The sequence below is a fragment of the Pecten maximus genome, chromosome 9 (genome assembly GCF_902652985.1).
Source record: "Pecten maximus chromosome 9, xPecMax1.1, whole genome shotgun sequence".
Lineage (NCBI taxonomy): Eukaryota > Metazoa > Mollusca > Bivalvia > Pectinida > Pectinidae > Pecten > Pecten maximus.
Genome location: NC_047023.1, coordinates 35,942,850 through 35,970,442, shown reverse-complemented (window position 1 = coordinate 35,970,442; position 27,593 = coordinate 35,942,850). Strand labels below are relative to the sequence as shown.

Below are 27,593 nucleotides of genomic sequence, written 5' to 3'. Positions count from 1 at the left end.
ATACAAAATATCAGTTCATAATTTGCAAAAGGATCTTGAAACAAGCTTAAAGCTTATATCAATCCATCTCCCTCAAAAGGTCAGCATAATTTACTGCTATTATTACAAAAACCTGGAATATAGATTTTCTAGTCACTAGTTTAACATAAAAAAGATTACACACATTTTTTTCTGTGTATTTTTGGTTGAAAATTCCATTAGATTAATTTAAACATATTTTATATGTTTCAAAAGCATAAAGAATTAGGCACAAGTTATTATAACATTACTAAGACCTTCTCCACAATACATGATATATATTTGAGAATTAGCATAATTTGATCACAATAAATACCAATGTTTACAAATAGTTCAAAAAGATGTATATCATATATTACCGAAACCTTTGGCTGGATTTTAAATAATTTTGCACACTTCTAAAAATGATTGTGTTTGCATCTTCTGGCAGATATTCTTTTCCTTTGAGCAGTAAGTCTAAATCGGTGACAACCTCCAGATTTAAATTTTCTAAATTGCTGAAAGTAGAGAAAAGGGTATATCATATACAGTGTATATAGAAAATGTTTAAGTTGACGATATATATATATAGGTCTTTGTATAATATTAATCTGAGGAGATAAAATGTTACCCCTACAGACACAATATAGTTATCTTACAATAAACTATGTGAAATAGGATTTTGTCGTCATTTATTTATACGCCATGGCGTGTAGAAAGTATACTTATTCATCCATGCATTTATATTTTTTAGTAACTTGTGCTTTGTCAAAGCTTCCGCTCGAACTGGGTACGATCAAATTAATGTCTATATCTTTGCTACTGAGCCTTGTTATGGTACTAGCTATTTATTCTTGGCATTGTCGGCCATTATTTTATGTATTATCGTATTATTATATTATTTAAAAAAGAAAGAAAAATAGTCTCAGTGACTGCTGTTCATTTTGGTGCATGCTCTTGAAATGTAAAACAAAATAATAATACAAAAAAAACTTATTCAGCTTCGAACTCGTTTATGGTGTGGAAGAGGGGAAGTAACTCTGATTTGACATGCGCAATAAAACTGAATAAGTATGGCTGCCGAAACAGGATGATTCTGTACAAAGTAAACTGTTGACGGTGTTTTGGGTTAAAGTCATGGCCTCTGAATATACTCCAGAAGTTATAAAAACTTTGAAACATAAAGTATTCACTTCTGCACGCGATGGAATGGCTATTAGCATCTTTGCCATGCTGTGGAACGTTGAAAGGGAAATAGTAAGAGAGGTTTTAGAGCACCACTCCGAGGAAGATGGACAGAAAACAACACCGCTTATTATTGCCGCAAGAAATGGTGAAGAAAAGGTAGTAGCTGTGTTGTTGACTAACTTTTTGGTAGATATAGAACAAACAGGTGTTGTGAAATTTGACGGTTTTGTAATTGAAGGAGCCACGTCTTTGTGGTGCGCTGCTGGAGCCGGTCATTTCGGTGTGGTCAAATTGTTAATTGACCATGGAGCGGATGTAAACCACCCAACGCTTACAAACTCTACACCACTCAGAGCCGCATGTTTCGATGGCAGACTCGACATTGTGAAATATCTAATAGAACACAATGCAGACCCCAAGATATCCAACAAGTACAACAATACATGTTTGATGATATCCAGCTACAAAGGACACAAGGAGGTAGTACGGTACCTACTGGAGAACGGGGCAAATCCAGATTGTAGTGCTCATTGTGGAGCAACAGCTTTGCATTTCTCATCAGAATGTGGCCACTTAGAAATCGTACACGAATTAGTAAAGTTTGGTGCATCAAGATTAAAGAATGATCACAACATGACGCCACTTACAGTTGCAGCTGAATGTGGAAAGTCTGAGGTCGTGGAGTATTTAATTTCACTGCCTGAATGCAAACGTGAAGAAAAGATTGATGCGCTAGAACTTTTAGGAGCTTCTTACGCAAATGACAAAGAAAACTATGATATCAACAAGGCATTTCTATACCTTCGAGAAGCCATGCATGTTCGGTATAGTGACCCACAAAGTATTATTGAAAAGCCGCATTGTGACCCAGTGCCAGCATACGATAATCGTGTTGAGTGTAAAACTCTTGTTGAACTAGATGCAATTCGACAGGATTTCAGGGCACTTCATATGGAATCTCTTGCAATTAGAGAAAGAATTCTGGGTGAAGACAATCCAGAAGTACCTCATCCTGTTATTTTTCGTGGAGCTGTGTTTGCGGACAGTGCCAGATTTGACAAATGCATTGCCTTATGGCTCTAGTGACGTCGTTGGTGCATGGTATAAGAACTACAGTTGAGTGTAGACTAAAGGTTACACCCAAGTGCACTCCGAGTGCACTCCGTTTGGACTTGGAGTGCACTCCGTTTGGACTCCAGGTAAACTTGGAGTGCACTCCAAGTGGACTCCGAGTCTACCTGGAGTCCTATAAGACACCATGTCTGCCCCGGGTCTATAATCAGACTATATCATATATAAATATTAATACTTTGATGCTTTCAATATAATTTATTATAAATAAATAGATTTTTACAAATTACTTTTGTTCTGTTCACATTACTATTTACATTTGTTTATAGTCTACTAGGAATATTTATTTTATTGTTAATACATGGTAATAATGCCTACATGTTAAATCTATATTTATTAAGATCCATAAAATACAGTTATACAATTTATGCTATAATCAGGTTTTTATGACAGTTAATTGCTTATTATTTCATATTTTATTAAAATGTAATTAAACTGTATTTCATTTTATTAAGGAAGTCAAAAATTATTTCAATTAGAATATTTATTTCTGTACACATATCATGACTTTAAAGGAAGTTTAGATAATGTATCTATATTATTTTATTGATTATTCAAAATATTGAAAGTTTACAGTATTTAATGACTTATGTGTTTTTTTAGCCCACCATCATCAGATGGTGGGCTGTTCAAATCGCCCTGCGTCCGTGGTCCGTCGTCCGTCGTCCGTCCGTCCCTCCGTCCGTAAACAATTCTTGTTATCGCTATTTCTCAGAAAGTACTGAAGGGATCTTTCTCAAATTTCATATGTAGGTTCCCCTTGGTGCCTAGTTATGCATATTGCGTTTTGAGACCAATCGGAAAACAAAATGGCCGACAGGCTGCCATCTTGGATTTTGACAATTGAAGTTTGTTATCGCTATTTCTGAGAAAGTACTGAAGGGATCTTTCTCAAATTTAATATGAAGGTTCCCCTTGGTGCCTAGTTATGCATATTGCGTTTTGAGACCAATCGGATAACAACATGGCCGACAGGCAGCCATCTTGGATTTTGACAATTGAAGTTTGTTATCGTAATTTCTGAGAAAGTACTGAAGGGATCTTTCTGAAATTTCATATGTAGGTTCCCCTTGGTGCCTAGTTATGCATATTGCGATTTGAGACCAATCCGAAAACAAAATGGCCGACAGGCAGACATCTTGGATTTTGACAATTGAAGTTTGTTATCGCTATTTCTGAGAAAGTACTGAAGGGATCTTTCTCAAATTTAATATGAAGGTTCCCCTTGGTGCCTAGTTATGCATATTGCGTTTTGAGACCAATCGGATAACAACATGGCCGACAGGCAGCCATCTTGGATTTTGACAATTGAAGTTTGTTATCGCTATTTCTGAGAAAGTACTGAAGGGATCTTTCTGAAATTTCATATGTAGGTTCCCCTTGGTGCCTAGTTATGCATATTGCGATTTGAGACCAATCGGAAAACAACATGGCCGACAGGCAGCCATCTTGGATTTTGACAATTGAAGTTTGTTACCACTATTTCTGAGAAAGTACTGAATGGATCTTTCTGAAATTTCATTTGTAGGTTTCCCTTGGTGCCTAGTTATGCATATTGCGTTTTGAGACCAATCCGAAAACAACATGGCCGACAGGCAGCCATCTTGGATTTTGACAATTGAAGTTTGTTATCGCTATTTCTGAGAATGTACTGAATGGATCTTTCTCAAATTGCATATGTAAGTTTCCCTTGGTGCCTAGTTATGCATATTGCGTTTTGAGACCAATCGGATAACAACATGGCCGACAGGCAGCCATCATGGATTTTGACAATTTAAGTTTGTTATCACTATTTCTGAGAAAGTACTGAATGGATCTTTCTGAAATTTCATATGTAGGTTGCCCTTGGTGCCTAGTTATGCATATTGCGTTTTGAGACCAATCAGAAAACAACATGGCCGACAGACCGCCATCTTGGATTTTAACAATTGAAGTTTGTTATCTCTATTTCTCAAAGTACTGAATGGATCTTTCTCAAATTTCATAAGTAGGTTCCCCTTGGTCCCTTGTATTGCGTTTTTGGACCAGTCTGTCCTGAAAACAACCTGGCAAACAAACAGCCATTATCGTTAAATCTCAAATTTCTTATATAGCTAGGATTCCCTTGTTTGAAAAGTACTGGAGGGATGTCTCAATTTGCACAGATTAGTAAAATGAAGGGAAAAGTAGAGAAAAGATCAATCTGACATGGAACCTATGAAGATCATTCAATGGTGGGCGCCAAGATCCCTCTGGGATCTCTTGTTTAATAAGACATTCTCTGCATGAAAGGAAAATATAACTACAGATATGTACTCAGTTCAGGCAAGTAATTATAAAATAAACATAATCAATATAGTTTACATAGGTTTACATTTTTAAATGTATTGTTAAAAAGTATACATTTACAACTGTAAATATTCACGAGCATTACCTGGTTAAAATAATGTTCTGACATAATGTACACACAAGTATTTAGTTCTGTACTACCCATAATAAATGACAGTATCTGTTATAATTGCTATTATTATTGGCCATGCATGACTGACTCTGGCCTGACACACCCGAGAACTGTGCCAGGTGAGTTTTAGTAGCCAGCTACAGGTACTGTCCTGGGTTCACAGAAATACCTATGTCCATCTTTGTTGTTGTATGGCTTCAAATGATGAAGCTGTGCAAAGCTGGGTGTGTAGCCTCAGGCCATCAAAACAGTAAGATTATCTCCTGACCTGAAGGAAAGGATTGTAGCTCTCCATCTGAGAGGCCTTAATCAGACCAAAATTATAAACGAAATACCGATATAATTAAGGTGGAAATGTCAAAATAAGCTGTAAAACCATTAACAAACTGGTAAACAGGTTTTAGAAGACCAACTTTATTGAAATGAAGTTATTCTATACCGAAATTAGAAAGTAAAAATAAGCTGTTTCTTATAACATTGTAACCTGTCTAAACTGTAAGTCATTGAGACTAAACGTATTGGCCGATTTATGCAGGTGTCCGGTATGTAGAGGTGAAATGTTGAATGATACAAGTTCAGAAAAAAATAATGTAAATCAAATTAAGAAATGACGCAGTTCTTATCTTGTTATATTTAAAAATATAAAGACATTGCTTTAAAAAAATATTTGTAAAGAAAGAGATTAAAGTAAAAAAAAAAAAAAAATCAGTATAATTCCCAATGGTATAATAAATGTAAATTCACTATTTCCCAAAACCAACCTATAGCCGTATACCCGTAATTAGTACACATTGTTCTCGTCCAGGAAATGGGATCATAATAGGAAACAGGAAACTGCCTGAGGTACAATTTGCCCCGTGGCAGTTAGACACTGGCAACCTATGTACCATTTACCTGGAAAACTTACCTGTTGGAACTACATCGTTTTCTCTTCCTATGCAGTCAATATCTATCATCGATGTGTCACTCATACATGTCACAGATACAGGTCATGAATGTACAATGGTTGTTCAAGACAATTATAAAATCATAAAGTTAAATGTTTAAACTTTAAAAAAAATTCATAAGGTAAGCTGCAGTTAGTGTATGGAATGTTTGATAAGTATTTACTTATAACTCAAACATGGAAATCATATTAATCTGTGGTGATTTACATTATAATTGACTTCTAATACTCTATACATACTTACATTATAATATTAAAGACACAAAGTAATAGTACCAGTTTGAAATAAAATATCTTTTGTTATGTTTTTTTTTATATATATGATAATGACTTATAACTGTTGTTGTAATAGTATTTTAATAGTAATGAACAATCATGTCATTTCAAAAGTGTCAGATATAGACAGTCACAAGTCTGTACCTATATTCTATATGAACTTGGTATATAGGTTAGCCCGAGTTTCCTCTGGCCCTGACACCATATACACCAGATATGGTTTCAAGTTTCTTCAAGTTTTTTATTTACCAAATGTCATATAACATATAGGTATATATCAATACATAATACAAGAATCATAATAATAGAATGTCCCAAGATGGCGGAGGATAATTCCTTATACATGTACAAAATTAATATTAATACTCATTACCATTAATATCATTAAAATAATGAAGTACAATATAGCACTATAGACGATACCGCATAGGTTCATAAATTCATTAGATTGTTTCTTAATTCTGTTGCATGCACCAAATATTTACCCAAATTACGTAATGTTTTAATATTTTTATATGAAAATAATTCTATTAGCTTGAATACACTAGGATGTTTGTAATAGTACTTCTTTAAAAATTTAATTCTCAATTCTACATACGCAGGACATAATAAAATAAAATGCATTTCGTCTTCAATATCATTGTTGTTACACACAGTGCAAATTCGCTCACCTCTCGGAACTGCATTATAGCGTCCGGACTCAATATGAAGAGAGTGTGCCTGCATACGATATTTACTTAAAATCTGTTTAGTTTTAGAATTAAGAGATTTCGTCAGGTAATATTGAAGTTCAAAGTCATTCGCAAGATATTTATAAATTTGACACTTAGAAGAATTATTAAAGGAACTATGTAAATCTTGTATAAATATGTCATGCAAGCGTTGCGTATACAATTCTAAAAAGTGTTTTTCATTGTTAACATTTTGAGCAATCCAAACGTAATTAAAGCCATGTCTACATAAATCATCTTTTATCTCATAGACCCAGTTTAATTTACAATTAGGCTTTTTAATATTGAGCTCTAGCAGTGCCACATAGCATGACTTCAATATACAATTATTTGTCTTTAACAACTTTAACCAATACTTCATGATCATTATTTTTCGTTGTACATGTAAACTATATCTACCAGTCTCAAAATACACCATGGAGCTATTGACTGTTTTCTTCACGTTTAGTAATCCTTTAAGGAATAAAAGAATGGTGTCAGGGCCAGAGGAAACTCAGGCTAGGTAAAGGTAAGGTGTGATGACCAGTTTCCATCTAACAATTAAGGGGGTCTTTATCTAGTTAGATGACTGTGTACACCTGTCCTGATCTTCACACCTTATAAGGTCAACTTGGAGGAAGGGGTCATTATTGGGGTCAGTGTACAAGTCTGTCTTTTCTCCACACCCCTGTAATCACGCTTGATATACAGGTAAATATTGATTCTGGAAGTGGGGAGTGGGGATGGGGGGGGGGGGGGGGGGGGATTGTATATTACATCTTACATAACAGTTAAAAGAACTCCATGTATGACCTGGATTTAATAAGGCAAGTGTAACAAAACAAAAAAACAGTTGGTTTACCAAATGGAAATGTAAGTCTGATGTTAAACTCTAAACAAAACTAGACATTGGATCCAGAATATGCTATCAAGGTGATAAAAAACAAGCTTTCTTTTGTATTGTATGTTAAGTAATATATATACTGTTGGAAGTAAAGTATTTGAAATATTAAAAACAGTAGTACTTTGAGTACAAGATAGTTCCAGTACACATTCAGACTGTACATTTTGAGAGACCACAAACAACTTGCCAAATACATTTCTGTTTATTCCCAATATCTATTCATTTATGGCGTGGCTTGTTAAAATTCTTCAAATCAAAGGAATGCTGTCATATATTTTTCAACAAAGTGCCATATCTATTCAGTCACTTATACAGGGTTTTCTAATAAAAAAAAATCAATTATATTAGATGCATTGTTTGTTAACCAAGTAAAAATGAACCAACACAATTATATGGTATATACAAAGATAAAACAGTAACACATATCTTATTGTTACATGTTTTAGGAGTCTTAATTGTATATGAGTATACATCTATATATAAACATTATGTGTACATGTATATGTACTTGGTTACAGGTACATGTGATACTTGTGGACCAAGGTAGAATTGGGGCCTGATAGGACTCCAGGTAAACTTGAGTGCACTCAGAGTGCACTCCAAGTTTACCTGGAGTCCAAACGGAGTGCACTCCAAGTCCAAACGGAGTGCACTTTGTGTAACCTTTAGTCTACACTCAACTGTAGCAATGAATTAAAGATAGTGTAACGGAAATGAATAGGACCATCAAGTTATTATAGAGCAGGGAATAAGTGTTAAAATTGTTTTCAAAATACAACTTTAAATTCATAGTTTGATATAACACCTAGCTTCACCCAATGATGTTCTAACTTAGACCAACTTTGGAAAAACACCGTCATCTCAACAAGCCCGCTCTGGCCGGAGCCAGAAAATCAATGTGTGATTTTGATGTAGAGATATCGTTTGATTTTTCCCCGGATACTACACAGGATACTACACAGTTAATAAGGCATAAAATTAATTTAAAACAGTATTTTATTCAATTCATAGACATTGCATACAAAAATACAAAATATCATTTCATAATTTGCAAAAGGATCTTGAAACAAGCTTAAAGCTTATATCAATCCATCTCCCTCAAAAGGTCAGCATAATTTACTGCTATTATTACAAAAACCTGGAATATAGATTTTCTAGTCACTAGTTTAGCATAAAAAAGATTACACACATTTTTTTCTGTGTATTTTTGGTTGAAAATTCCATTAGATTGATTTAAACATATTTTATATGTTTCAAAAGCATAAAGAATTAGGCACAAGTTATTATAACATTACTAAGACCTTCTATATTTGTGTAACTGTTCCATGTTCTATGTCTATATGTGATCGTATTACCTGTGTCTTGATAAAGGGGCAGATTGCCTCGAAAATTCGACAATTTACTTGTCTGTACTGTCGTTATTACTACTTGACATATATACATGTATATAAAAATATAGGTCTTTGTATAATATAATGAGGACATATGTTATAAAGAAATGATAGTGTTACTAAAATAGGAAAAGATTTTTGTCGTCATTTATTTATACGTCATGGCGTGTAGAAAGTATACTTATTCATCCATGCATTTATTATTTTGTTTGGTTCAAGTTCGAATGGGACGATAATGCTATCTATGGTCGTTACCAGCTGGCTCATGCGCATACTGTATTATCTGGTTAAACATTTTTTTGTCATCAATTAATTGATTTCCTCCACAGAAATTGAATTTACGGTATATACATTCATATATATACATATAACTGACATGTATGGTTACCTAGCTCTACAATTTTTGTATGTTACACTTAATCGTGCATGGTGGCTGCTCTGGCCTTTTAACTGATTTCATATTGATCGTATTATTGTATATTATTTAAAAAAAAAAAAATATTCTCAGTGACTGCTGTTCATTTTGGTGCATGCTCTTGAAATGTAAAAAAAAAAAAAATAATACAAAAAAAATTTATTCAGCTTCGAACTCGTTTATGGTGTGGAAGAGGGGAAGTAACTCTGATTTGACATGCGCAATAAAACTGAATAAGTATGGCTGCCGAAACAGGATGATTCTGTACAAAGTAAACTGTTGACGGTGTTTTGGGTTAAAGTCATGGCCTCTGAATATACTCCAGAAGTTATAAAAACTTTGAAACATAAAGTATTCACTTCTGCACGCGATGGAATGGCCATTAGCATCTTTGCCATGCTGTGGAACGTTGAAAGGGAAATAGTAAGAGAGGTTTTAGAGCACCACTCGGAGGAAGATGGACAGAAAACAACACCGCTTATTATTGCCGCAAGAAATGGTGAAGAAAAGGTAGTAGCTGTGTTGTTGACTAACTTTTTGGTAGATATAGAACAAACAGGTGTTGTGAAATTTGACGGTTTTGTAATTGAAGGAGCCACGTCTTTGTGGTGCGCTGCTGGGGCCGGTCATTTCGGTGTGGTCAAATTGTTAATTGACCATGGAGCGGATGTAAACCACCCAACGCTTACAAACTCTACACCACTCAGAGCCGCATGTTTCGATGGCAGACTCGACATTGTGAAATATCTAATAGAACACAATGCAGACCCCAAGATATCCAACAAGTACAACAATACATGTTTGATGATATCCAGCTACAAAGGACACAAGGAGGTAGTACGGTACCTACTGGAGAACGGGGCAAATCCAGATTGTAGTGCTCATTGTGGAGCAACAGCTTTGCATTTCTCATCAGAATGTGGCCACTTAGAAATCGTACACGAATTAGTACAGTTTGGTGCATCAGGATTAAAGAATGATCACAACATGACGCCACTTACAGTTGCAGCTGAATGTGGAAAGTCTGAGGTCGTGGAGTATTTAATTTCACTGCCTGAATGCAAACGTGAAGAAAAGATTGATGCGCTAGAACTTTTAGGAGCTTCTTACGCAAATGACAAAGAAAACTATGATATCAACAAGGCATTTCTATACCTTCGAGAAGCCATGCATGTTCGGTATAGTGACCCACAAAGTATTATTGAAAAGCCGCATTGTGACCCAGTGCCAGCATACGATAATCGTGTTGAGTGTAAAACTCTTGTTGAACTAGATGCAATTCGACAGGATTTCAGGGCACTTCATATGGAATCTCTTGCAATTAGAGAAAGAATTCTGGGTGAAGACAATCCAGAAGTACCTCATCCTGTTATTTTTCGTGGAGCTGTGTTTGCGGACAGTGCCAGATTTGACAAATGCATTGCCTTATGGCTCTAGTGACGTCGTTGGTGCATGGTATAAGAACTACAGTTGAGTGTAGACTAAAGGTTACACCCAAGTGCACTCCGAGTGCACTCCGTTTGGACTTGGAGTGCACTCCGTTTGGACTCCAGGTAAACTTGGAGTGCACTCCAAGTGGACTCCGAGTCTACCTGGAGTCCTATAAGACACCATGTCTGCCCCGGGTCTATAATCAGACTATATCATATATAAATATTAATACTTTGATGCTTTCAATATAATTTATTATAAATAAATAGATTTTTACAAATTACTTTTGTTCTGTTCACATTACTATTTACATTTGTTTATAGTCTACTAGGAATATTTATTTTATTGTTAATACATGGTAATAATGCCTACATGTTAAATCTATATTTATTAAGATCCATAAAATACAGTTATACAATTTATGCTATAATCAGGTTTTTATGACAGTTAATTGCTTATTATTTCATATTTTATTAAAATGTAATTAAACTGTATTTCATTTTATTAAGGAAGTCAAAAATTATTTCAATTAGAATATTTATTTCTGTACACATATCATGACTTTAAAGGAAGTTTAGATAATGTATCTATATTATTTTATTGATTATTCAAAATATTGAAAGTTTACAGTATTTAATGACTTATGTGTTTTTTTAGCCCACCATCATCAGATGGTGGGCTGTTCAAATCGCCCTGCGTCCGTGGTCCGTCGTCCGTCGTCCGTCCGTCCCTCCGTCCGTAAACAATTCTTGTTATCGCTATTTCTCAGAAAGTACTGAAGGGATCTTTCTCAAATTTCATATGTAGGTTCCCCTTGCTGCCTTGTTATGCATATTGCGTTTTGAGACCAATCGGAAAACAAAATGGCCGACAGGCTGCCATCTTGGATTTTGACAATTGAAGTTTGTTATCGCTATTTCTGAGAAAGTACTGAAGGGATCTTTCTCAAATTTAATATGAAGGTTCCCCTTGGTGCCTAGTTATGCATATTGCGTTTTGAGACCAATCGGATAACAACATGGCCGACAGGCAGCCATCTTGGATTTTGACAATTGAAGTTTGTTATCGTAATTTCTGAGAAAGTACTGAAGGGATCTTTCTGAAATTTCATATGTAGGTTCCCCTTGGTGCCTAGTTATGCATATTGCGATTTGAGACCAATCCGAAAACAAAATGGCCGACAGGCAGACATCTTGGATTTTGACAATTGAAGTTTGTTATCGCTATTTCTGAGAAAGTACTGAAGGGATCTTTCTCAAATTTAATATGAAGGTTCCCCTTGGTGCCTAGTTATGCATATTGCGTTTTGAGACCAATCGGATAACAACATGGCCGACAGGCAGCCATCTTGGATTTTGACAATTGAAGTTTGTTATCGCTATTTCTGAGAAAGTACTGAAGGGATCTTTCTGAAATTTCATATGTAGGTTCCCCTTGGTGCCTAGTTATGCATATTGCGATTTGAGACCAATCGGAAAACAACATGGCCGACAGGCAGCCATCTTGGATTTTGACAATTGAAGTTTGTTACCACTATTTCTGAGAAAGTACTGAATGGATCTTTCTGAAATTTCATTTGTAGGTTTCCCTTGGTGCCTAGTTATGCATATTGCGTTTTGAGACCAATCCGAAAACAACATGGCCGACAGGCAGCCATCTTGGATTTTGACAATTGAAGTTTGTTATCGCTATTTCTGAGAATGTACTGAATGGATCTTTCTCAAATTGCATATGTAAGTTTCCCTTGGTGCCTAGTTATGCATATTGCGTTTTGAGACCAATCGGATAACAACATGGCCGACAGGCAGCCATCATGGATTTTGACAATTTAAGTTTGTTATCACTATTTCTGAGAAAGTACTGAATGGATCTTTCTGAAATTTCATATGTAGGTTGCCCTTGGTGCCTAGTTATGCATATTGCGTTTTGAGACCAATCAGAAAACAACATGGCCGACAGACCGCCATCTTGGATTTTAACAATTGAAGTTTGTTATCTCTATTTCTCAAAGTACTGAATGGATCTTTCTCAAATTTCATAAGTAGGTTCCCCTTGGTCCCTTGTATTGCGTTTTTGGACCAGTCTGTCCTGAAAACAACCTGGCAAACAAACAGCCATTATCGTTAAATCTCAAATTTCTTATATAGCTAGGATTCCCTTGTTTGAAAAGTACTGGAGGGATGTCTCAATTTGCACAGATTAGTAAAATGAAGGGAAAAGTAGAGAAAAGATCAATCTGACATGGAACCTATGAAGATCATTCAATGGTGGGCGCCAAGATCCCTCTGGGATCTCTTGTTTAATAAGACATTCTCTGCATGAAAGGAAAATATAACTACAGATATGTACTCAGTTCAGGCAAGTAATTATAAAATAAACATAATCAATATAGTTTACATAGGTTTACATTTTTAAATGTATTGTTAAAAAGTATACATTTACAACTGTAAATATTCACGAGCATTACCTGGTTAAAATAATGTTCTGACATAATGTACACACAAGTATTTAGTTCTGTACTACCCATAATAAATGACAGTATCTGTTATAATTGCTATTATTATTGGCCATGCATGACTGACTCTGGCCTGACACACCCGAGAACTGTGCCAGGTGAGTTTTAGTAGCCAGCTACAGGTACTGTCCTGGGTTCACAGAAATACCTATGTCCATCTTTGTTGTTGTATGGCTTCAAATGATGAAGCTGTGCAAAGCTGGGTGTGTAGCCTCAGGCCATCAAAACAGTAAGATTATCTCCTGACCTGAAGGAAAGGATTGTAGCTCTCCATCTGAGAGGCCTTAATCAGACCAAAATTATAAACGAAATACCGATATAATTAAGGTGGAAATGTCAAAATAAGCTGTAAAACCATTAACAAACTGGTAAACAGGTTTTAGAAGACCAACTTTATTGAAATGAAGTTATTCTATACCGAAATTAGAAAGTAAAAATAAGCTGTTTCTTATAACATTGTAACCTGTCTAAACTGTAAGTCATTGAGACTAAACGTATTGGCCGATTTATGCAGGTGTCCGGTATGTAGAGGTGAAATGTTGAATGATACAAGTTCAGAAAAAAATAATGTAAATCAAATTAAGAAATGACGCAGTTCTTATCTTGTTATATTTAAAAATATAAAGACATTGCTTTAAAAAAATATTTGTAAAGAAAGAGATTAAAGTAAAAAAAAAAAAAAAATCAGTATAATTCCCAATGGTATAATAAATGTAAATTCACTATTTCCCAAAACCAACCTATAGCCGTATACCCGTAATTAGTACACATTGTTCTCGTCCAGGAAATGGGATCATAATAGGAAACAGGAAACTGCCTGAGGTACAATTTGCCCCGTGGCAGTTAGACACTGGCAACCTATGTACCATTTACCTGGAAAACTTACCTGTTGGAACTACATCGTTTTCTCTTCCTATGCAGTCAATATCTATCATCGATGTGTCACTCATACATGTCACAGATACAGGTCATGAATGTACAATGGTTGTTCAAGACAATTATAAAATCATAAAGTTAAATGTTTAAACTTTAAAAAAAATTCATAAGGTAAGCTGCAGTTAGTGTATGGAATGTTTGATAAGTATTTACTTATAACTCAAACATGGAAATCATATTAATCTGTGGTGATTTACATTATAATTGACTTCTAATACTCTATACATACTTACATTATAATATTAAAGACACAAAGTAATAGTACCAGTTTGAAATAAAATATCTTTTGTTATGTTTTTTTTTATATATATGATAATGACTTATAACTGTTGTTGTAATAGTATTTTAATAGTAATGAACAATCATGTCATTTCAAAAGTGTCAGATATAGACAGTCACAAGTCTGTACCTATATTCTATATGAACTTGGTATATAGGTTAGCCCGAGTTTCCTCTGGCCCTGACACCATATACACCAGATATGGTTTCAAGTTTCTTCAAGTTTTTTATTTACCAAATGTCATATAACATATAGGTATATATCAATACATAATACAAGAATCATAATAATAGAATGTCCCAAGATGGCGGAGGATAATTCCTTATACATGTACAAAATTAATATTAATACTCATTACCATTAATATCATTAAAATAATGAAGTACAATATAGCACTATAGACGATACCGCATAGGTTCATAAATTCATTAGATTGTTTCTTAATTCTGTTGCATGCACCAAATATTTACCCAAATTACGTAATGTTTTAATATTTTTATATGAAAATAATTCTATTAGCTTGAATACACTAGGATGTTTGTAATAGTACTTCTTTAAAAATTTAATTCTCAATTCTACATACGCAGGACATAATAAAATAAAATGCATTTCGTCTTCAATATCATTGTTGTTACACACAGTGCAAATTCGCTCACCTCTCGGAACTGCATTATAGCGTCCGGACTCAATATGAAGAGAGTGTGCCTGCATACGATATTTACTTAAAATCTGTTTAGTTTTAGAATTAAGAGATTTCGTCAGGTAATATTGAAGTTCAAAGTCATTCGCAAGATATTTATAAATTTGACACTTAGAAGAATTATTAAAGGAACTATGTAAATCTTGTATAAATATGTCATGCAAGCGTTGCGTATACAATTCTAAAAAGTGTTTTTCATTGTTAACATTTTGAGCAATCCAAACGTAATTAAAGCCATGTCTACATAAATCATCTTTTATCTCATAGACCCAGTTTAATTTACAATTAGGCTTTTTAATATTGAGCTCTAGCAGTGCCACATAGCATGACTTCAATATACAATTATTTGTCTTTAACAACTTTAACCAATACTTCATGATCATTATTTTTCGTTGTACATGTAAACTATATCTACCAGTCTCAAAATACACCATGGAGCTATTGACTGTTTTCTTCACGTTTAGTAATCCTTTAAGGAATAAAAGAATGGTGTCAGGGCCAGAGGAAACTCAGGCTAGGTAAAGGTAAGGTGTGATGACCAGTTTCCATCTAACAATTAAGGGGGTCTTTATCTAGTTAGATGACTGTGTACACCTGTCCTGATCTTCACACCTTATAAGGTCAACTTGGAGGAAGGGGTCATTATTGGGGTCAGTGTACAAGTCTGTCTTTCTCCACACCCCTGTAATCACGCTTGATATACAGGTAAATATTGATTCTGGAAGTGGGGAGTGGGGATGGGGGGGGGGGGGGGGGGGGGGGGGGATTGTATATTACATCTTACATAACAGTTAAAAGAACTCCATGTATGACCTGGATTTAATAAGGCAAGTGTAACAAAACAAAAAAACAGTTGGTTTACCAAATGGAAATGTAAGTCTGATGTTAAACTCTAAACAAAACTAGACATTGGATCCAGAATATGCTATCAAGGTGATAAAAAACAAGCTTTCTTTTGTATTGTATGTTAAGTAATATATATACTGTTGGAAGTAAAGTATTTGAAATATTAAAAACAGTAGTACTTTGAGTACAAGATAGTTCCAGTACACATTCAGACTGTACATTTTGAGAGACCACAAACAACTTGCCAAATACATTTCTGTTTATTCCCAATATCTATTCATTTATGGCGTGGCTTGTTAAAATTCTTCAAATCAAAGGAATGCTGTCATATATTTTTCAACAAAGTGCCATATCTATTCAGTCACTTATACAGGGTTTTCTAATAAAAAAAAATCAATTATATTAGATGCATTGTTTGTTAACCAAGTAAAAATGAACCAACACAATTATATGGTATATACAAAGATAAAACAGTAACACATATCTTATTGTTACATGTTTTAGGAGTCTTAATTGTATATGAGTATACATCTATATATAAACATTATGTGTACATGTATATGTACTTGGTTACAGGTACATGTGATACTTGTGGACCAAGGTAGAATTGGGGCCTGATAGGACTCCAGGTAAACTTGAGTGCACTCAGAGTGCACTCCAAGTTTACCTGGAGTCCAAACGGAGTGCACTCCAAGTCCAAACGGAGTGCACTTTGTGTAACCTTTAGTCTACACTCAACTGTAGCAATGAATTAAAGATAGTGTAACGGAAATGAATAGGACCATCAAGTTATTATAGAGCAGGGAATAAGTGTTAAAATTGTTTTCAAAATACAACTTTAAATTCATAGTTTGATATAACACCTAGCTTCACCCAATGATGTTCTAACTTAGACCAACTTTGGAAAAACACCGTCATCTCAACAAGCCCGCTCTGGCCGGAGCCAGAAAATCAATGTGTGATTTTGATGTAGAGATATCGTTTGATTTTTCCCCGGATACTACACAGGATACTACACAGTTAATAAGGCATAAAATTAATTTAAAACAGTATTTTATTCAATTCATAGACATTGCATACAAAAATACAAAATATCATTTCATAATTTGCAAAAGGATCTTGAAACAAGCTTAAAGCTTATATCAATCCATCTCCCTCAAAAGGTCAGCATAATTTACTGCTATTATTACAAAAACCTGGAATATAGATTTTCTAGTCACTAGTTTAGCATAAAAAAGATTACACACATTTTTTTCTGTGTATTTTTGGTTGAAAATTCCATTAGATTGATTTAAACATATTTTATATGTTTCAAAAGCATAAAGAATTAGGCACAAGTTATTATAACATTACTAAGACCTTCTATATTTGTGTAACTGTTCCATGTTCTATGTCTATATGTGATCGTATTACCTGTGTCTTGATAAAGGGGCAGATTGCCTCGAAAATTCGACAATTTACTTGTCTGTACTGTCGTTATTACTACTTGACATATATACATGTATATAAAAATATAGGTCTTTGTATAATATAATGAGGACATATGTTATAAAGAAATGATAGTGTTACTAAAATAGGAAAAGATTTTTGTCGTCATTTATTTATACGCCATGGCGTGTAGAAAGTATACTTATTCATCCATGCATTTATTATTTTGTTTGGTTCAAGTTCGAATGGGACGATAATGCTATCTATGGTCGTTACCAGCTGGCTCATGCGCATACTGTATTATCTGGTTAAACATTTTTTTGTCATCAATTAATTGATTTCCTCCACAGAAATTGAATTTACGGTATATACATTCATATATATACATATAACTGACATGTATGGTTACCTAGCTCTACAATTTTTGTATGTTACACTTAATCGTGCATGGTGGCTGCTCTGGCCTTTTAACTGATTTCATATTGATCGTATTATTGTATATTATTTAAAAAAAAAAAATATTCTCAGTGACTGCTGTTCATTTTGGTGCATGCTCTTGAAATGTAAAACAAAATAATAATACAAAAAAAACTTATTCAGCTTCGAACTCGTTTATGGTGTGGAAGAGGGGAAGTAACTCTGATTTGACATGCGCAATAAAACTGAATAAGTATGGCTGCCGAAACAGGATGATTCTGTACAAAGTAAACTGTTGACGGTGTTTTGGGTTAAAGTCATGGCCTCTGAATATACTCCAGAAGTTATAAAAACTTTGAAACATAAAGTATTCACTTCTGCACGCGATGGAATGGCCATTAGCATCTTTGCCATGCTGTGGAACGTTGAAAGGGAAATAGTAAGAGAGGTTTTAGAGCACCACTCGGAGGAAGATGGACAGAAAACAACACCGCTTATTATTGCCGCAAGAAATGGTGAAGAAAAGGTAGTAGCTGTGTTGTTGACTAACTTTTTGGTAGATATAGAACAAACAGGTGTTGTGAAATTTGACGGTTTTGTAATTGAAGGAGCCACGTCTTTGTGGTGCGCTGCTGGGGCCGGTCATTTCGGTGTGGTCAAATTGTTAATTGACCATGGAGCGGATGTAAACCACCCAACGCTTACAAACTCTACACCACTCAGAGCCGCATGTTTCGATGGCAGACTCGACATTGTGAAATATCTAATAGAACACAATGCAGACCCCAAGATATCCAACAAGTACAACAATACATGTTTGATGATATCCAGCTACAAAGGACACAAGGAGGTAGTACGGTACCTACTGGAGAACGGGGCAAATCCAGATTGTAGTGCTCATTGTGGAGCAACAGCTTTGCATTTCTCATCAGAATGTGGCCACTTAGAAATCGTACACGAATTAGTAAAGTTTGGTGCATCAAGATTAAAGAATGATCACAACATGACGCCACTTACAGTTGCAGCTGAATGTGGAAAGTCTGAGGTCGTGGAGTATTTAATTTCACTGCCTGAATGCAAACGTGAAGAAAAGATTGATGCGCTAGAACTTTTAGGAGCTTCTTACGCAAATGACAAAGAAAACTATGATATCAACAAGGCATTTCTATACCTTCGAGAAGCCATGCATGTTCGCTATAGTGACCCACAAAGTATTATTGAAAAGCCGCATTGTGACCCAGTGCCAGCATACGATAATCGTGTTGAGTGTAAAACTCTTGTTGAACTAGATGCAATTCGACAGGATTTCAGGGCACTTCATATGGAATCTCTTGCAATTAGAGAAAGAATTCTGGGTGAAGACAATCCAGAAGTACCTCATCCTGTTATTTTTCGTGGAGCTGTGTTTGCGGACAGTGCCAGATTTGACAGATGCATTGCCTTATGGCTACATGCTATGAGGCTTCGTCAGCGCAACAACAGAACAATATCAAAAGATCTTCTCAGATTTGCCCAGGTTTTCTCACAAATGGTTCACATAGGGGTGGATCTTGATTTCAAAAATGTGGAAGAAGTCTTCCATCATGCTGTGATAGAACTGCAACGTGACACTGACAGAATTGCCAAAGGAGACGAAGACAAGGATGCTCTTGTGGAGATTTACCAAAGCAATATACACACATGTCTCTATTTACTTGTGATAGCACAGAAAGTGCCGAAGTCAAAGGACAACGATGAATTACATAAAATGGTGTATAAATTCCTTAAAAATAAACCAGTCTTGAAAAATAACTACAGTCCTTTACACATGGCTGTGGATAGTGCAACACTAGTGGACGATTTCCATGTAAATGATGTGGTGAATTTCCCAAATATCAATCTTACAAAGTTGCTCATTGAGTGTGGGGCTGATCTGAATGCCCTGGACTGTCATAGAAACAGCCCTTTGCACATAATTGTCAAATATTCAAATCCAATTAGTGATTTTGATACCCTTCACCATATTCTTATGGCTTTGATAAAAAACGGTGCTCACCTCGATATTTGCAATAGTGAACGGAAAACGCCTATCGAAATTGCAACATCAGGTGTAGCAGTTGTCATTCTAAGGACAAACAGCAAGCTGTCTCTTAAGTGTATTGCCGCCAAGTCTATACAGCTACAAGATATAAAGTATCAAGGAGTTGTTCCCCTTGTACTCGAGGAGTTCATCAAACTTCATTGATCATTATATGTATAGTTGGTCATCAGTTATATAAATTTGTAAATATTATCAATATTTATATAAAAGTATCATTTAATGGTACTTGTTGTTCAGTTTTGTTTCCAACACAGTGAACATGCTTTTTGGGTTTGTTTTTTAGTATTTTGTAGTGATCATGTTTGACGTTGAAAGTGTTTGCTGTATATTTTGATATAGTTTGATAATTTGACATGTTTGACATTGGGGCATCATCTGTTGTGAGTCGTCTGTTGTGCGTTATGAACAATTTATACTTTCGATTTGTCTATTACCAAGAGGCCTAGGGTCATGATATTGGACCAGTAGCATGCTGGGATAGGCTACCAAAGTTGCTCAATTGAATGACCTTGACCTATCTTCAAGGTCACACTGGTTAAATGTGTTATATTCTTAATACCAATATTTAATACACTTGTTGGTTCTTTGTATCAATATCAATAACTTCAAAACAGACATATTTCTTTTCCCATCATGTCAAGCAATTAGTTCAAATGTGTAAACAAGAAGCATGGTCTGGTGTTAAATGAAATTGTAGACACCGGAAAACTGTGTAAATATAGCTATAAAACTGAGAAATTTGGTATTTTTCGAATGGGGAAGCCATAGCTAAAAAGTACTTTAATTTAAAAAAAGGGAAATGTAAAAGGTTTTCTTAAATCAAGATTTATCATTGTTAATTGTTTAACAAGAATGTTATGTTGATATATACGTATTTCACGAATAATCAAAACCAGAAGCTTGATTATATTCTAATATTATAATTAGTAAAAATTTTTATTTTTTTTTGCCCATTGTTTATTTCCGTATTTGAGGTTTTTGTCCAGAGATCATTAACATTTTTCAACCAATTTCTTTGAAAGTTGGTAGGATTTATAACCATGATATAAAGCTGTTTCCCCAGAGAGGCATTTTGATTTGACTACTTTTACAAAAAGGTCTTCGCCCTTTGTTTATTTTGGGATATGATTTTTATTCCGAGATTCTACATTTTTGAATTGATTTCTTTTAAAGTTGACAGGCTTTATAAATTATAGGGATATTAAGACAAACTCCTGATTACTGGTATTCTTCAAACTGTTGGTAAATTAATTTTTGTAGTGAAAGGTGAGGGTAAAACTCCCCATCTAACCACTCTCATAAGGTGATGCAGATAACACTATTAGCCATTCGGTGGGTGTATATTGTTATCTCCCTTGATATGGTAATATAATGAAGCAAAAACTTATATTACATCAACAGGCAGTGTACGTGATGTGAAAAAGAGACAAATAAGAGGAGCCAGTTAGAAGTGGAGTTATAAATGTCAGATTGTTCTGTTCAAGCACGGTATTATGTTTAATATGGTGTAGATATATGTGAAATATAACTTTAAGAAATAGGAAATATTTCAAATGTTTTTGAATGTCAGTATTATTTTTGGTATGAAAATTCACAGTAAAGATGTCTCATTCAATTAATTGTTTGTGTTAAATATATACCAGGTAGTTTGGTATATAATGAACGAGGTAATTATATAAGTTGGGTAACAACTTAATGTGTTTGATAAAAATTATTCAGGTATATATATACACTGTATCATTTGTTCAAAGTTATGGAAATGATACCTGCATTACATATTAAGTTAGAATTTGTTAAAAAAATATTTTATTAAAATTGTTGAATTCTTTAAATTCTCTTATTCATTTTGTTCTTACAAAGTATACTGTAAACTGGGAATTTTTTCATCAGTTATTCTTTTCTCAATTTTTTTTATCTACATGTTGTGATTGTACATGTATATTCTTTCTACACACATTCAAACATGGTTTTATATTAGCACATTGGTGCTATATACAGATTTGGAAAAAAAATTCCCAATTTATGGCAAATTGAAATTGTTTTACGACTATTTTGATAATATACACTATTTTATGTATGTATGATCTTTAAGTTTCTCTTATCATGATTAATTGATGATCATTAAAATGTATTAATATGAAGGAAATATACAGAAGTACATGTATTGGTAAAATCTCCACATAGACAACTGTATAGAACATTTGTTTAACATTGTTAATTACATGTGACATTGGTCAATATATATACCAGTTCAGTCAGTTATGCCAAATTTAAAGTCAAATGGAATTCACATATACTTTGTATATATTGGTCAATGAACTATAGACTTAACGTCTTTTGAATTCAGGAAACTAAATGGGAAAAAAATCCTTGACATGTTCTATAAATCGCACATGACGTGGAATATCCTGTTGTTATGTCGTTATACTTGATGTGCTGATTGTGTATATCACTAGCCTAATTGTCCAGCCTCAATGTCCCAAGTTCATTGTATAAACTTTGTGATAAATTTTGTGCAATATTGAATACAATTCTGCTGTCAGTTTATAAAATTTGTTTGTGATTTTGTTTGATATTTTCTGATTTAAAATTAAAATTAAAAAATGGTTTATTAAGGTTTGTTAATGACATATTCCCAATTGGATGTTAACAAAGCAAGTGTGATATCTACTCAAAACATTTTTCTATGTAAACATGTTCCAGAAATCAATATTTCTCTGAATTATAATCCAATTCTTTAGATTAAAGTCAAATGAGTAAGCAGTGACCAATTCTTAGTGTGGACCACAGCATATGATGATGATGACCGCAATGAATGTCTTTGAATTATAACAGTTGCAAACTTTTAAAGGTGAAGGTCATGTGTTAAATAGAGGTCAATGTACATGATGTATCAAATGCCCACTTGACCCACTGACCATGAAGCACCTATATAGTTTGATACAGACACCTCTGATGAGTTGTTAGACATGACACCCACACTATCCAGACTATAGCACTGTCCCTTTCCTCTAGTCATTCTAGATTTGATATTGAAACATTGGTCGAGATATTTTAGTTTCAATGTATTAGTAGAGAATAGTGCAGCAAACACTACTGGAAGTTGCAATGGTGGATAGTGAACGGCAGATGTCGCATGGTATCGGCTCACTGGCTCTAAAGGACCATCAAGTTTGTCCTCATAAATGTTTGCCGTTAATGACCCCCTTCCTGATGACAATAAGACGAGGCATCTAATTGATTCATTGACAATATTTTATTTGGTAGACACATGACGGTATACAGAAACGTTTAGTATGTTACCAATGATCTACATTTTTGTTTCAATCTCCTATACTCAACATTCCTTGAACAAAAGTTTTAGTCACTGGACATAGCCTTCTTATCATTGAAGGTAAGACAAGTTATAAAGTCCAATAGGTATATATGGGGTCATTTACATGTTTGATGTAAGGTCTGAGCCCTATAAATATCTTCATAAGAATGTGTCCACATCTGATGATATCAAGCGTGAGAAAAATCAAAATATATCGGGATACTCCAGTGAAAGCTATACACTGTTTAGATACTAAAATCCATGGGGCTAATCATTTGTGGTCGTTCCAGTTGGACCTATAGCTAATTGGAGGTATTTAATTTCACACAACCAGACCCTGATAACATTCTGTAGTTAACACTAATATACATTTGTTTGTATGAATATTGTCTGGACATTTATTTCTGTGCTGCATTTAATGAACACGAATATAGTGAAATTTAATTCTCCATGAATTTGACGAACTATACAGTATTTGTCGATGAATTTTACCATCTAAACTGTATACAGTATTTGAAGTGTACATGTGTTATTAATCTTTGGTATAACTGGAATAACAATGTGTTGACCTCAACCGCAAACTTCCAATTTCACAGTAGCCAGCAAAATATGCAAGGAGCAAATGAAACAAAACTTATGGTATAGGAGGTCTGCCCATGTGCAGAATAAAAATGAAAGACATTTCTCATTGCCTTGCCCTTACAACTGGTGGAGAGGGACTTTCTAGACATGAATTAATTCAATACAGAGTTTAGAGATCGTTTTGAACCTATTATCTTTGCCTTTTTCATTTCTATCAAATTTAAATAAGTTGGATACAAATCGGCATTGACTTGATCCAAATTCTACTTTATACTGGATTTACACATGCATTTAAAACATATATATACAAGTGTATATGACACGTGAAACAGATTCCTATCATACCTTGGCAATATCACAGTTCGTTATAAAAGAATATCATAAATTAGCACATGTATACAGAAATAACTTAGCTTAGCAAAATATACACAGCAAACTATGGTTACACAAATGTGACAGTCAAATATTGTACATTACAATGTACATATCGTGCAACCCTACATGTATTTGACCCCTACTGGTTTTCTAGAGTCAACACGCCAACCCTACATGGATTTGACCCCTATCTAATGGATTTCTAGGTACAACATACCAACCCTACATAGATTTGACACCAATTTAATGGTTTTGTAGGGCCCAACACTCACAATCACCAGAAATCATTGTGAAACATCTATATTTACATCTATTTTGTATATTATGCTAGAAATGTCAATAAGATTTTAAACACTGTTTGTGTAAAACCTCTCTGACAAGTTTCAAGATGCAATCTCACATTTTTATCAATGCTTTGGCAAAGTTTCAGGATGATGCGGTAGACAGTTATCAGTTCACTAATCCTGGTTTTGGTTTTAGGAAACTTTAGAGTAGAATCCATTCTTGAACACATGCCAAGCTGTTTCAGAAAATTCACACATACATCCATGTACACAAAAACACCATTTTTATATATTTTTCTGTCTTTTCTATGGAGACAATTGCTGTATCTATCTGCACTTGTCTACATTTTTACATGTATTCCATTCCTTCATCGTCAGATGGCACATCATTCTCCACATTTCTTGCTAGCATATAGTTGTCCATATCAATTGACCGGCAATTGTATATGGCATATCGTAACTTTTCACTTAGAACCTCACGACTAGGATAAGATGGAAGGCGAAGTTGGAAGAAACATGTCTGTGATGTAGGCAGACAATCCACTCCCTAAAATTGAGAAAAAAGAAAGAAATGGAAATTTAACATATCTTTAATCAGTTAACATCTAATAAGAGTTTATTTGAATATCTGAATATTTCATAACAAAGAGCTATACTACAACAGAGATTAGAAAACTGACAGCCTACACAAGCCCTCACAATGTTGAGTGTAAATACAAACACACAAAGTAATACTGTAAATTGTTATTTTTTTTTAACTAAATATAATTCATAGAGACTAACCCTATCAGAGTTCATGATCTGGAATCGCTGTGATATATCTGAGGGATTTGCTGGCAATCGTGTCCTCCCTGACACAAAACGCAGGAATTGGATCCGTTCATCATTGCTGAAAGACTCCAGCACTTCCCATAACCAGCGTACCACTTCACTCTTTTCGTCTATACCTCGGTATCTGTGAAACACAAAATCAGCTATTACAGCGACACAATGTTTGATAGTGTCATGCTTATATTGCTACAGCGACACAATGTTTGATAATACCACATTTATACTGCTGGCTACAGCGACACAATGTTTGTTAGTACCATGTTTATACTGCTGGTTACAGCGACACAATGTCTGATAGTATAACGTTTATACTGCTGGCTACGTACAGCGACACAATGTCTGATAGTATAACGTTTATACTGCTGGCTACGTACAGCGACACAATGTTTGATAGTACCATGTTTATACTGCTGGTTACAGTGACACAATGTTTGATAGTACTACGTTTATACTGCTGGCTACAGCCACACAATGTTTGATAGTACTACGTTTATACTGCTGGTTACAGTGACACAATGTTTGATAGTACTACGTTTATACTGCTGGTTACAGTGACACAATGTTTGATAGTACATGTACTACATTTATACTGCTGGTTACAGTGACACAATGTTAGATAGTACTATGTTTATACTGCTGGCTACAGCGACAATACATTTATACTGCTGGTTACAGTGACACAATGTTAGATAGTACTACATTTATACTGCTGGTTACAGTGACACAATGTTAGATAGTACTATGTTTATACTGCTGGCTACAGCGACAATACATTTATACTGCTGGTTACAGCGACACAATGTTAGATAGTACCACGTTTATACTGCTGGCTACAGTGACACAATGTTAGATAGTACTACATTTATACTGCTGGCTACAGCGACACAATGTTTGATAGTACCACGTTTATACTGCTGGTTACAGCGACACAATGTCTGATAGTATAACGTTTATACTGCTGGCTACAGTGACACAATACATTTATACTGCTGGTTACAGCAACACAATGTTTGATAGTACCACATTTCTACTGCTGGCTAACAACCTTCAGGATATATACAGGGTTGTTTATAAATCAGCAAGCATACTTCTGTTGGTAGAGGAGAGTCACCTGTATTGTATTATAGAATTCCAAAAGCATATTCAAAATAATTGTAGAAGGTACCACACTGTATATTCTACATATGATGGAGTTGTCTGTGGGTGAGTGAGGAGAGGGTTAGGGGGATGTTGATAAAAGGTAATGTTTTACATTGTACACATCTGGCAATTCAATAAACTTCATTTCTTTCACAACATTCATTAAAGTTTTGTGATTGTGTACTGAATTAATCATACTTGTTGACCTAAACAGGAAATTCACTTGATCTGGCAGGTGTCGTCTGAATGGAGAACTAAACCCTGACAGTGGCCATGATTATACATCGTGTACCCAGTTACTGTGATGATATATATAGTGCACCCAGATGCCTTAATAACATATTTTGTACCCAGTTGCCATGGTAACTTATCTTGTACCCAGTTGCAGTGATAACATGTCTTGTTCCCAGTAACCAAGATAACATACCGTATCTTGTACCCAGTTACCATGACATCACATCTTGTATCCAGTTACCATGATAACACATCTTGTATCCAGTTACCATGATAACGCATCTTGTACCCAGTTACCATGATAACACATCTTGTATCCAGTTACCATGATAACACATCTTGTACCAAGTTACCATGATAACACATCTTGTACCCAGTTACCATGATAACACATCTTGTATCCAGTTACCATGATAACACATCTTGTACCCAGTTACCATGATAACATATCTTGTACCCAGCTGCCATGATAACACATCTTGTACCCAGCTGCCATGATATCATATCTTGTACCCAGTTGCAGTGATAACATATCTTGTACCCATGTACTCCAATAAAATCTGACATTGCCTTTCACAGTGAACCTGTGTTATTTTAAGTGTGAAATTGTAATCTGATAAAGACATAATTCTGGCCTACCTGACGACTTTACGGAGGATGTCCACATTCATGTCCTCCATTCCACAAACCATCGTTTCCAGGGCCCGTGGGGAGAGCAATGTCAGCAAGGGCACAGGTACGATCCACGCCATGCCCTCCCTCACTGCTGCTGCCTGTAGGTAAGCAATCAGATTTTAGTT

At 34.8% G+C, this 27,593-nt stretch overlaps 2 protein-coding genes across 2 annotated transcripts in view; one reads left to right on the top strand and one right to left on the bottom strand.

The window, feature by feature from the left end:
* Positions 1 to 990: 990 nt before the first annotated feature.
* On the top strand, positions 991 to 22,578 carry LOC117333978. The gene is made up of 5 exons (XM_033893400.1): positions 991 to 2,267; positions 6,513 to 6,529; positions 9,637 to 10,834; positions 15,080 to 15,096; positions 18,206 to 22,578. The coding sequence occupies exons 1-5, from the start codon at positions 1,135 to 1,137 to the stop codon at positions 20,173 to 20,175; spliced, it is 4,335 nt and encodes a 1,444-aa protein (XP_033749291.1). The 5' UTR covers positions 991 to 1,134; the 3' UTR covers positions 20,176 to 22,578.
* Positions 22,579 to 23,268: 690 nt separating this feature from the next.
* LOC117334119 (probable E3 ubiquitin-protein ligase HERC1) overlaps positions 23,269 to 27,593 on the bottom strand; it is a 108,728-nt gene continuing 104,403 nt past the window's right edge. Inside the window, 3 exon segments of the mRNA XM_033893578.1 lie at positions 23,269 to 25,135; positions 25,372 to 25,543; positions 27,433 to 27,566. Coding sequence (XP_033749469.1) covers positions 24,938 to 25,135; positions 25,372 to 25,543; positions 27,433 to 27,566 — 504 coding nt within the window. The 3' untranslated portion in view covers positions 23,269 to 24,937.

What these genes read in the sequence shown, in the direction of transcription:
- LOC117333978 (XM_033893400.1), top strand. Translation starts at nt 1,135, where the DNA reads ATGGCCTCTGAATATACTCCAGAAGTTATAAAAACTTTGAAACATAAA.